The following is an 11,183-nucleotide window of genomic DNA, read 5'->3' on the forward strand; positions in this document are numbered from 1 at the left end:
AAAGAGTTTATGTGAGGGTAAGAGATGGGGAATGAGGACCATCTTCTTCTGGTTTAGTGTTTCTAATTCTAGAGTAAGGCAGGATTGCAGACTGCCTGGTGAGTGGGGGACAGATTTTAGGCAGCCTTGCGTGCCCTGCTGCACAGTTGTGACCTCAGCTAAGAGTTTTGAAATAGGAATGTGACTAGATGAGATCTGTATGTTAGAAACATAAATCTTGCAGCCCTTGCTTGGTAGGACAGAGGCCACATTTCACAAAATCTAAGATGTCATCATTTATTTTATGTTCCACATAGAAAAAATTTTTTACTGATTAAATGATGGTATACCACAGACCACATTTCAGAGATAAAATGTAATGACATAAGTGTCTCAAAATTGAAGAAAACTGGTAACTCCCTAGCTGGAGGCTTCATTCCTCCTTCCTCCAAGGAATGAATGGCTACAGTATCTCCACTCCACTAACCATCAATGTTGATTGCACTGACTCCACTTAACTAAATTTAATGAATTGGCTTTTTCCTGCCTGTGACCCAGAAAGCTCAAAATTAACATGTTAAGGGCCTCCCTGGTAGCCCAGGGGTTAAAGTCTCAGCACTATAAAGCTATTGCCAGCCACTATGGCATGATTTTGATCCCCGGCCAGGGAGCTAACCTACGTGTGCAACAGACCTCTCCTGTCATACCCACCACTGCTTCCCTCAGCAGTCTATTTCAGTCAATCCGCCTGTTCTGCTCCCCACTCTGTCTCTGGTGAATCCTCTCACCCCCCACACCTCTGGCCTACACCCCAGTTCTTGTATGCATAAATAAAAATAAATCTTAAAAAAAATTAACACCTTAATACTGACATCCTTGGCCCAAGGACTTCAGGTGTCTTTCTGTTTTGGTTGCTCTTGATAACAGCACTGACTTCATGTTGCACATTAAATAGGCTGATGTGCTTGCTATTGCTAAACCTTTATTTTACAAAAACACTTTTGTTTATAAGTTTACTACAAGATACAATGAAAGATATAGTGAAGAGAGATGTTGATTGAAGGTCCCAAACACAATGCTTCTGTTCCTGTGGAGTTGGGGTGGGTCACCCTCTTGGTTTGGATGTGTTCACCCACCTGGACACTATCCAATCTATTAGGAATCTTGTGGGAGCTTCCTCGCATAGGCATTATCAATATATATATTTTAAAGATTTATTTATTTATGTATACAAGAACTGGGGTACAGGCCAGAGGTGTGGGGGGTGAGAAGATTCACCAGAGACAGAGTGAGGAACAGAATAGGCAGATCGATTGAAATGCACCGCTGAGGGGAGCAGTGGGTGAGTTAGGAGAGGTCTGTTGCACCATGTGGGTAGCTCAAAGGCCAGTGATCGAACTTGTGCTGCAGAGGCTGTGGACAGCTTCATAGGTTGTGTCTTAACCCTTGGCGCCACCAGGGAGGCCCCAGGCATGATCAATATTAATTCCATTTCTGGTTCTCCCTGGTGGTGCAGGGTGTTGAGATGCAACCTATGAAGCTGTCCACAGCCACTGCAGCACCGGTTCGATCCCCAGCCAGGGGGTTGCCCATGTGGTGCAGCAAACCTCTCCTGGCTCGCCTGCTGCTCCTTTCAGCAGTGTATTGCAGATCTGCCTGTTCTGCTCCCCACTCTATCTCTGGTGGATCCTCTCCCCGCACCTCTGGCTTGTACCCCAGTTCTTGAATAGGTAGGTCTTTAAAAAAAAGATAAACTCCATTTCCAGCCTCTCTTCTCTTTCTGGAGGATGGGAGGTGGCCTGAAATTTCCAAGGTTCTAATCATGTGTAGGTCTTTCAGCCCCTGATGAGGAACCCACCCTGACCTACCCCATTGGAACAAAAGGTGGTTCTGGTGCTCTTTCACTTAGGGACTTAAAAAGGCTCTGGAGGAACCTCCAGAGTCTCAGGAACCAGGGATGGCACCCATGTATATTTTCCCACCATCTAACACCTGTGAGAGGTTTGCATATTCTCTCCCACTCCCATGTCTTCATGGTGATATTGTGACTCAGGAAACTCAGGAGTCCGTACAACAGTGGGACTGAGACTGGGTGAGAATCTGGGTTTTAGTCCTAACATAAGACTCCTCACTTTTGTCTTCAGTTAGAATAATAGCTGGGGTGGAGGAAGGTTCTACCTGCATTTCCTTACTCACAGTTTCTAGGAGCTATGTGAAGGGGCCTTGATGGGTAGAGGCAGGTTGGACATCTGGCAGGTCTTGACAGGTTGTAGTACACCTCTGAGGGGGCCAGAGAGATCACTACCTTTAGTGTCTATCTTTTTCACCAGACCTTTGTCTTGATACACAGGCTGATTTTTTGCATAAGTTTTTTTTTTTTAATAGAGGCATGTTTTATTTATTTGTTTGTTTGTTTGTTTTGTTTATACATGCACTGGGTACAGTCAGAAGTGCGGGAGGGTGAGAGAATTCACCAGAGCCAGAGCAGGGAGCAGAGCAGGCAGAAGGACTGAAGTACACTGCTGAGGGGAGCAGCGGGCAGCAGGAGAGGTCTGCACGCCATGTGGGACCCTCCTCCAGTGGCCAGGGAGCAGCCGGGGATTGAACCTGCGTCGCAGAGGCCGCGGGCAGCTTCGCAACCCAGCGCTCAACCGCTGTTCCACCGGGGAGGCCCTGCATAAGTTTTTTTGTATATTTCAGCCTAGTAATCTTCAGTAACTTCCCTCCTGTATCAGTCAAAATTCTGTGTGTGTGTGTGTGTATTTGCTGATGATGCACAAGTCCAGGTCCAAGCTGGCTGGACAAAAAGGGCATCCAATATTTGGGTGATGGAAAAGTTCAAGGGCAGGCATAGCTTCAGGCATAGCTTGATACAGGATTTCACAAGATGCCTTTCAGACCCTGTTTTTTCACTTCATCTTTGGGTTGTCTTTATTCTCAACTAGGCCAACCCTCTGATTAGCAAAACTGCACTAGCAGCACCAAACCATATGACCCTTCTACATAAGTTCTTGAGAAACCAGGAGAATCTTTACCCCCAGTCTCCACTAGGTCTTCTTGTGACTGGCTGCCATTGAGTCACATTCTCACCCCTGAAGCAAGCACTGCGGCCAGGGGGCATTAAACTATTCCCTTGCTCCACCTTGAGCAAGGGAGAGCTCTGTGCCCAGTGCATGATCCCCACAAAGGAATAGGGTAAAGTGAACATAGGAAGACTGGGAGCAGGTGCTCCTAGCCTGCTGGCGGGAACGTTCATTTGTTCATTTGCTTAGGAAACAGCCCCTCCTGGTCTAGTAAGTAGGGGCTGCATCTGCTTGTTCCAGGACACGTGTGCAGAAATGTTCACGGAGCCACATTTGCAGTTGTCCAGATGGCCATAGGAAGTAGGTTATATTGGAATGGAATTACGTAATCATAAAGCAATGAAAATGAACAAAACCAGTCACCACCTCATGAGTGAAGCTCACTAACATGATGTAGTCCCCTCTTCATGCAATATGATTCCATTCATCTGAAGCTCAAAACCAGGAACGATAAACTGTTATTTATGCATGCATGCCTAGGTATAAAACTAAAAAGGGGACCAGCAATTATCACTTATTGTAATTTATTCCATAACAACCATTTCCTTGGACACAGCTTTCCCTCTGGTTTCAGTACATTCCCGAAGCCAAACCTTGGATCCATGACTGGCTCTGCGCTGGTGATGTGCAGCCCAGTGTTCTTACTGCTGCAGGAAATCTGAAGAAATTGTTTCTCTCTCTAGTAACTCACTGTCTTACCAGAGGTTCTTGTAGTCATTCAGCAAGGAAGCAATTTGTTTGCATCAGATGCTCTGTGCCTCTGCTTTGTTCACTTCATTAGCCAGTATTTATTATTTCCTCTGTGTCAGGTGTTGTGCTGCCTTCTAGGGATAAGACAGTGTCTGCCTTTGTTGAGTGTGAAAAGCTAATATTAATCAAGTAATTACACTAATAAGTCGGGAATTACAATTGCAGAGAATTGCACGGTGCAGTGTGGGGTGCTTTTGGGTTGTGTAAGGGAAAGAACGGATGGGCTCAGTCTGCAGGTCAGGCAAGAGTTGCCCGAGGAGTTAGTTTTCAGCTGAGACTGCAGACTGGAAAAGGAGTTTGCTAAGAGGGCATGGAAAGGGATTCTATGCAGAGGGAAGAGCATTTTCAAAGGGCTCATACAGAAAAGAACATGGAAACTTTTTTTAAAGTTGCATTATTTTTTATTGAGGTAACGTTGGTTTACCTTACTGTATATGATTTAAGGGAACACAGACATATGTTATCACACCATGCCCACCATAAAAGCACCCACAGTCCTTCACCAACCCTATTCTGTTAGACTGTAAATCCCCCAGGAGGGACCTTTACTTTATTCTTGGAGTCCTGGAAAGCCACAGAGAGGTCTTAGAAGGGTGGTTATGGAAGGGTACTTGCATGTTAACATGCACAGGCTGTGTCTGAGGGACTGAGGAAAGCCACACACAATGGCTGGAGCACTAAGCAGTGGGGAGAGGAGGTTCAAATAAATTGGGGACCCTCAAAACAATATATATTCCTCACAATTAGCTCCATTTTTAGCTTCCAAAGGACTACCTGACTATGTCACCAGATGTAAGCTCCAGGGAGGTAGGGACTTTGCAATTTTCTTTTTCTACTATGTTCTCAGTGTCTGGTACATAGTAGGCACCAAAAAAAGTGTCTATTAACTGTTGAATGAATTCTGACACCCTGATAGTTAAAATCCTCAAGTGCACTGTAAGCCATGACCCAGCACCTCCCAGTTGGCCATTGTCTCCAGGCCCCACTCTGCACCTTGTGGGATCACTGTGCTCAGAGCACCCAGCTGAACCCCATTTGCATGGTTTTTACTATGCTTCAGAGTATCACCAAAGCTCAGCCCCATGGGGAGAAGTGGCCATGTGACTTCAGCAATGCACTCACCACAGAACCCACATCTTTAAACACTGCCTGCTGCCCAGCCCACAGCCTCATCTGGGATTGTAAAATCCAGGGAGTCCAGTCCCAAGGTGACATCACAGGGGCAGGTCCACTTCCCTAGGATCCAGAACCAGGTCATTTGCTTTTTGCCCTGAATTCTGTCTTTTCTAGGTTTGTGAGAGATATCAAAAGTTTACTTCTAGAAGAATTTACTTATTTTAGGTTAAGGACTAGGACTTAATCTAGAACCCGAAAATGGGACTCCTCAGATGAGGTTCCCACAAGGCATGGAGCTCTAGGCTAATTGCTTTGCAATTTCAAAGAAGAGGTTTGGGGATTCCAGCAGAGACCAGACCAGGGAGCACATCTGGGCACCTGCGCTTTTATAGACCTGAGTTCGCATCTGGGATTCAGTGTCTTCTCGGCTTCTTTTCTGTGGCATCTGGGAGCCCAGGCAACAGAGGCAGGGAGGAAGGTGTAGGGTGGCAGAAGCCACTGTGAGTTGAAGGAACATTTGGCACCTGCTTGAGCAGAAGTTGTCAGAGGACCAGAGTTCTGGTCCCTTTCCTCTTGAGCTGACCCAAGGTAGATGTAGGGACAAGGTGCGACGGAGCTTTTCTCGACTGGCTTTTGCAGATTCTTACAGCCATGAATTGCCCGTGACATCCACATCCTAAAATGTGTTGCTGGAAATTACATCTGCTGCCTGTTGACAGATGCAGAGTAGGATTTGGGGGATCCAGAGAGTTGTAGGGGAAGAGTAGGGTGGTTTGGGGAAAAGGGCTCAGGCGATAGGGAGTGTCTGCAGTCCTGCCTGGTTCTGTGGAATCACAACCAGCTTCTGGTTTATTGAAGGGACAGAAGCAGGGGTGTGTGACCTCTGCTACATGCTGATTCATGAAGTCACTTTCTCAGGTTTCAGAATTTGCGTAAAGGATGTGAGGGTTTTTTTGCTCTGATTTTCTGTGGTTTCTCCCTAACCGAGAGCCAGGAATGGAGAGGAAGATATTGTGGAAACCTGTTGAAATAACCAGCGCCTATGCAGAAGGCATAAACTGTTGAAGGGCAGAATCATGGGGGACATGGTTTTAATGGAGACGAGTTTGCAAAAAGGGTCCATTTGGTGTTAGATCTGAAAGGATTAGGTGTGGGGTGGTGAGCAGTTATTCTGGCACTCTTGTGTTGCTCATACTTGAACCCCATTTTTGGACCTATCTCAGGCTAGGATACTTTCAGTCCGCATCAGCAGTAACAAGTGCCCTGTTACCTTTATCAGCACTCTCCAGCTTACAGAGCCCTTCCCCATATGTGAGTGCACCCCAGTTTCCCGACAAAGAAACTGGCATTGGATCCAGTCTTACATTTGCCTGAGTAAGGAAGAGAGTGGTGGATCTGACACCAACTGCTTGCTACCACATACCCTTGGCAGGTTACTTACTCTGCTGGCTGAGCCTTGGCTTCCTCAGAAAACCGAGCATTAAATAACATAAGGGACCTCCCTGGTGGCGCAAGGGGTTAAAGCACAGCACTGTGAATCTATCCCCAGCTTCTGCAACATGAGTTCGATCTCTGGCCGGCCAGGGAGCTACCCATATGGCGCAGCAGACCTCTCCTTCCTCGCCCGCTGCTCCCCTCAGCAGTGTATTTCAGTCGATCTGCCTGTTCTGTTCCCCACTCTGTCTCTGGTGACTCTTCTCACACCCCGTCCCCCCCACCTCTGGCCTGTACCCCAGTTCTTGTTTGTCTAAATAAATAAATCTTTAAAACAAAATAACATAACATATGTAAATGCCAGGTAAGGTGGGTTCTTTGGTTCTTTTCTTTCTTTCTTTCTTTCTTTCTTCCTTCCTTCCTTCCTTTCCTTCCTTCCTTCCTTCCTTCCTCGCTCTTTTTTTTTTGATTGATTGATTTATTTATACAAGCACTGGGTACAGTCAGAAGTGCGGGAGGGTGAGAGAATTCACCAGAGCCAAAGCGGGGAACAGAACAGACAGACTGACGAAGTACACTGCAGAGGGGAGCAGCAGGCATGGCAGGAGTAATCTGCGTGCCATGTGGGACCCTCACCGGTGGCCGGGGATTGAACTGGCGCTGCAGAGGCTGCGGGCAGCTTCGCAGCCCAGCGCTCAACCGCTGCGCCACCAGGGGAAGCCCAAGGTGGGTTCTTAATAAATGCTGTTGCCCAGTTGTTGTTCCTCACCAGTGGTTACAGAGCCTGAACTTGAACCTGGCTGTTCACTCACAGATTTGCATGTACTCAGCAGTGCAGGTTAGTCCTCTTTCATCATAGGCCGCGATGGGTCCTGTATAGCCAGGCGATGGGACTGAACATAGAAACGTCTGTTTTATTTCTCTGATAATGGCTGACTTGCAGACAAGTGGTTTGATACAGTTAGTGTCGCCTTCAACTCTCCAAGTCCTTTTATTTGCTCAACACGTTTGTATTGGCCTCCTACGGTGTGTCAGGCACCGTGATCTCTTCCTTAGTGACTTTTAACATCTTTGGTAGTTGCAGACCTTTGTGGATTCTTTTGAGAAATATGGAAAATCATAACCCCTCTCCTCGGAAAACTTTCTAATGTTTTGTTTTTCTGAAACATTTAAAAGTTTCAGTCATGAAGTCCTAAATACTGCAGCATGCGTTGCCTTAAAAAATGGACATTCTCATATATAACCTCAATAAGTACCATTTAAAAATAAATACTTTAATTTTCTCAAATTTTACTAATTTATATTTTACATAACTATAATTTCAGGGATACATTTTCACACCCCCATATATATAGGTGCTTTACTCACCCTCCACCAAACCCCACTTCATGTCCTGTCCCCCTTCCTTCCTCATTTCCTCCCTCCTCCCCTGTTCTCCTGGTAACCAGTGTAGTTTTCATAAGGTCTAAGTTCTGTTTGCTGTATTTTTTTTCTTTTTCTTTTTAATTTATTTATGCATACAAGAACTGGGGTACAGGCCAGAGGTGCAGGGGGTGAGAGGATTCACTAGAGACAGAGTGGGTCGCAGAACAGACAGACTGACTGAAATACACTGCTGAGGGGAGCAGTGGGCAAGTCAGGAGGTCTACTACGCTGTGTGGGTTGCTCCCTGGCCGGGGATCGACCTCGTGCTGCAGTGCTTGCAGATAGCTTCATAGGCTGTGTCTTAACTCCTTGCACCACCAGGGAGGCCTCACAAGTTTATTTTCTTTTGTTGTTTATATTCCACAAATTAGTGATACCATTTTGTATCTGTCTTCTTTCACTTAGCCTAATCACCTCAAGAGCTATCCATTTTGTCTTAAAAGATACTGCGTCATCTTTATAATTAACTGAGTAGTATTCTGTTGAGTATATATTCTAGTTTTCTTTATCCATTTTTGGTCACTGGGCACTTAGGTTGGTTCCATGACTTGGTTATTGTGAATAATGTTGATATGAACATAGGAAGGCACAAATCTTATTTAAAATTATATTATATTAGAGTTTTTATATTCTCTTATATTCTAGCAGTGATGTTTATTTATAAGTTTATTTATTTTTGGTTGAAGAACTGGGGTATAGGCCAGAGGTGCAGAGTGGGGGGGGGTGGGTATAAGAGGATTCACCAGAGACAGAGTGGGAGCAGAACAGGCAGACTGACTGAAATACACTGCTGAGGGGAGCAGCAGGTGAGACAGTAGGGGTCTGCTGTACCATGTGGGTTAGCCCCCTTGCTGGGGATTGAACTCAGGCCACAGCAGTGATAGTGCTGTGACTAGGCCACTAGGGAGGCCCTCACTATCTCTTGCTGCCACCTTTTCCATTCTTGCACTCTGTGCTTTGAATATTCCCTGAATTTGCTCCTAGATTTTTCCTCTATACTATGCTCGTGCTTAATATTTTCAACAGAATTCTTTCACTCAACCCACTTTGAAACCCTTGAGGCTAAGTGCCATTCTCCCCATTTTATGGCTCAGTAAACTGAGGCTCAGGGTCCTTCATAAGCTCTTTTGTCACAGAGTCAGGGTTGAAGGCAGTCATATGTGCTGGGCTCCTAAATGCAGCCAGGAAGTGTGCTGGGGCTACAAAAGTGGTTGGGACTGACATCCTCTCTCTGCTCAGCGATGTGTTCCCCCTGAGCGTGGCACCCTCATTAGCACATGCAGCCCCCAGACTATATCTCCTATATGGGTTTCCTTCACCAGCTCAGCCTGGACGGTCCACCATTGTGAGCAGCAGAGCAGCCAGGCCAGTGCTATGGGGAGTGGTGGCTGAGAATGAATGCAGTGTGGCCAGACCATGCTCCTGGCAGGCGGAGGCCAAGTGGAGTCGGCATCTAGGGGAAGTGAACCACACCGAAGCCACCTCACAGCCCAAGAAGGAGTCCACAAAGGAAGGCACTAGGCGCTTGATGCTTCTTGAATCTGGGTCAGGAGGCTCGGTGCTCTTGGTGCTTGCCACCAGAAACCTGGAAGGGCAGACAGAGGGGCTCTTGCCTGTCAGGGCTCCTTATGAAGAGTTGTGCACCTTGTGCCCAGCACAGCTGAGGGAGCACTGTGTGCACACTGCACACTGTAGACTTGTGTGTTTATTAGGACAGTTTCCAGCAGAAAGTTACCGGGGTATCTTGCTCTGTCAGTTGGTAGGAATGCTGTCTACTCTGTCAAGCTGCCCTCTGCGGCCTAAGTTTCCTCCTCTGTAAAATGGTCCTCTGGTACTGTTGGGGCCTTGTAGGAGCTGTCGGTGTGACTGGCTGCTGCTGGAGCTGGTGGCCCTGTGCCAGGCAGCACCTCTGCCTCTCCTATGTGCTCACTCCTGACTCTGTGTCTTTTTTTTAATAGAGGCACATGTTTTATTTATTTATTTGTTTGTTTGTTTGTTTTGTTTATACATGCACTGGGTACAGTCAGAAGCGCGGGAGGGTGAGAGAATTCACCAGAGCCAGAGCGGGGAGCAGAGCAGGCAGAAGGACCGAAGCACACTGCTGAGGGGAGCAGCGGGCGGCAGGAGAGGTCTGCGCGCCATGTGGGACCCTCCTCCGGTGGCCGGGGAGCAGCCGGGGATCGAACCGGCGCTGCAGAGACTGAGGCAGCTTTGCAATCCAGCGCTCAACCGCTGCGCCACCGGGGAGGCCCCCTGACTCTGTGTCTTATCCCCAAGGAAGAGAGGACCTCACTAGTGAAGAGGGAACCCTCAGAACCGAGGACACCATGGCTGCGTCAGCCCCTCTGCGGACCCTGGAGGAGGAGGTGACCTGCTCCATCTGCCTCAATCACCTGCGGGACCCGGTGACCATCGACTGTGGCCACGTCTTCTGCCACGGCTGTACCACTGACATCCCCTCGTTCATGCGCAGCCGCCCCATCTGTCCCCTCTGCAAGAAGCCTTTTAAGAAGGAGAACATCCGGCCTGTGTGGCAGCTGGCCAGCCTGGTGAAGAACATCGAGCGCCTGAAGGTGGACAAGGGCAGGCAGCAGGGAGAAGCGGCCCGGGAGCAGTCGGACGTGCAGCTGTGCGAGCGGCACCAGGAGAAGCTGTACTACTACTGCGAGGACGACGGGAAGCTGCTATGCGTGATGTGCAGGGAGTCGTGGGAGCACAGGTCCCACACGGCCTTCCTGATGGAGAAGGCCAGGCAGCTGCACAAGGTAAACCCTCCTCACAGCGGGGTGCTCTGCCACCCCCTTAGGATCTTGGCTCTGAACTCCTCTGGAGTCAAGCCTGGCTGAGACCCTCTGAAAGCTTCCTGTTGGCTGAGAACTAAGCCCAAGTCTGCCCTCCCGCCCCAGCCCAGCGTGTCCACCTGTCCCACTGCCTGTTTTTCTACAGGAAAAAATCCTGAAACACCTGAGTAGCTTAAGGGAAGACCGAGACAAAGCTCAGAACTTACAGACAAAGGGAGAATCTGATATCACAGGTACTCTGGTAAGTCACGCTGTTAGGAGAAAGGCCCCAGATTATTGGCCTTGGGAAGCAGGGGTGCAGCTGGGGCATTGCGGGGCTGGAGTATTGCTGGGAGGCAGCTCAGCACCTGGGAGGGTGAGCCCCGGCCAGGTGGCTGGGAGCCCTGGGGTATGAGCCCAAGCCTGCGAGTGTGAGCCGTGTGGCTTTTGGTCTGTTTCCCCATCTGACAGTGACCAGTCTAGAGGTCAGCCGAGGTCTCTTCTCTGTGACTCACCTCTGCTGCAGGTTGTGGCTGGTAGCTGCTGCTGGTCTGCAGAGGGCGCCAGTGTGGGGAACTGAGGAAGGCCTGGTTTGTTCTTTCAAGAAGGGGAGGAA

General features: G+C 48.3%; 1 protein-coding gene across 1 annotated transcript; it reads left to right on the plus strand.

Annotated features, from left to right (window-relative positions):
- Window positions 1–10,056: 10,056 nt before the first annotated feature.
- On the plus strand, window positions 10,057–10,829 carry LOC119253975 (tripartite motif-containing protein 26-like; the record flags this gene model as incomplete). The annotated part of the gene is made up of 2 exons (XM_037521196.2): window positions 10,057–10,552; window positions 10,734–10,829. Coding segments are annotated over exons 1-2 (534 nt in total), but the record flags the coding sequence as incomplete, so codon positions are not given.
- Between the last annotated feature and the right edge of the window lie 354 nt (window positions 10,830–11,183).

Source organism: Talpa occidentalis, unplaced genomic scaffold (assembly GCF_014898055.3).
Source record: "Talpa occidentalis isolate TD23 unplaced genomic scaffold, MPIMG_talOcc4v2.1 talOcc4.2531, whole genome shotgun sequence".
NCBI classification, from domain to species: domain Eukaryota; kingdom Metazoa; phylum Chordata; class Mammalia; order Eulipotyphla; family Talpidae; genus Talpa; species Talpa occidentalis.